Genomic DNA, 1043 nt, shown 5'->3' with positions numbered 1-1043 from the left:
AGCCCCTTCCCACCCCCCCCCTGCCGTGCCCGCTCCCTCCCCTCTCTGAGGGTCCCTCTGCTCGGTTTGCAGCTCCGTTCCCCATCACACCAAGCTGCCAGGTCCAGTACCTGCCCCTGGCTGCACCCGTGTTCTCCGAGCAGGGAATCACCATGTCCTTGCAAGTAAGTCCTCGTTTCCCAGCACTCACAGCCCAGTTCCAGGCTTTGGGAGAGCTGCTTCCTCCAGGGCCACCTGGCCTGAGACATCTCAGACTCCTTTTCTCCTTACCCATGTCCCTGCAGACGACTTTCCAGGTGGTGGGGATACCAATTCCCCTGCCAGTCAGCCCCATGCCATTCAGCACTGGCGAGCCCCAGCCCTTCCCCCCTCACACTGGCTTTCTCTGACCCCTTCTACCCCAGCCTCTTCTTCGCCCTGGAAATGGCTGGAGCCTTTAACATGACCATCCCGGTGAGTAGAGTGAGCAAGGAAGGAGCAGAAAACGTGTGTTTGGAGGGACAGCCCTGCCCTAGGGATGGCTTGGAGGAGCTGTGTGGCCTGCAAAGAAATGAGAGTGGCTCTGAGGGCCCAGGGGGGTCACAGTCCCTCACCCCCAGGCTCCCAAATATATTTCTGGTCTGATGATGCACAGAGAATTTGCCATGAAGAGTAACCAGGATGCAGCTCCTGGCACCTGCTGGCAACACCGTACCCGTGTGCAGCACCGTGCTCACCATGGGGTCAGCACGGCCGTGCTGGACTTTTTCAGCAGCCCCAGCAGCCGGATCATGAGCTGTGCTTTGTCTTTCAGAGCCCGCTGACCACCGCCACCATGGCACAGAAGATTACTCAGGTTTGTTGTTGTTGCCCTGAGAGGCATGGCCACAGCTGGGGCAGAGCCCCCCGGTCCCTGCCCACCACCCCGGGGATGCAGGGGCTGGTTGCTGTGCCCAGAAATAACCTCTCTCCCTCGGCAGATGGGCTCCCTCTTCCAGGAGGACTTACCAGTGACGCTGCAAGCCGTGTTCAGGAGCTCACCTCGGGTGGTGCTGGAGGAAGGC

At 60.4% G+C, this 1043-nt stretch overlaps 1 protein-coding gene across 1 annotated transcript in view; it reads left to right on the top strand.

The window, feature by feature from the left end:
- LOC104525755 (protein TENP-like) overlaps positions 1 to 1043 on the top strand; it is a 5337-nt gene that overhangs the window by 2735 nt on the left and 1559 nt on the right. Inside the window, 5 exon segments of the mRNA XM_029085198.1 lie at positions 73 to 164; positions 285 to 343; positions 345 to 453; positions 794 to 835; positions 960 to 1041. Of these exon segments, the coding sequence (XP_028941031.1) occupies positions 73 to 164; positions 285 to 343; positions 345 to 453; positions 794 to 835; positions 960 to 1041 (384 nt within the window).

This window comes from Antrostomus carolinensis, unplaced genomic scaffold, assembly GCF_000700745.2.
Source record: "Antrostomus carolinensis isolate BGI_N321 unplaced genomic scaffold, ASM70074v2 scaffold20365, whole genome shotgun sequence".
Classification (NCBI taxonomy): domain Eukaryota; kingdom Metazoa; phylum Chordata; class Aves; order Caprimulgiformes; family Caprimulgidae; genus Antrostomus; species Antrostomus carolinensis.
The sequence above is the reverse complement of the archived record's forward strand: the minus strand, read 5'-3'. Positions and strand labels throughout refer to the sequence as shown.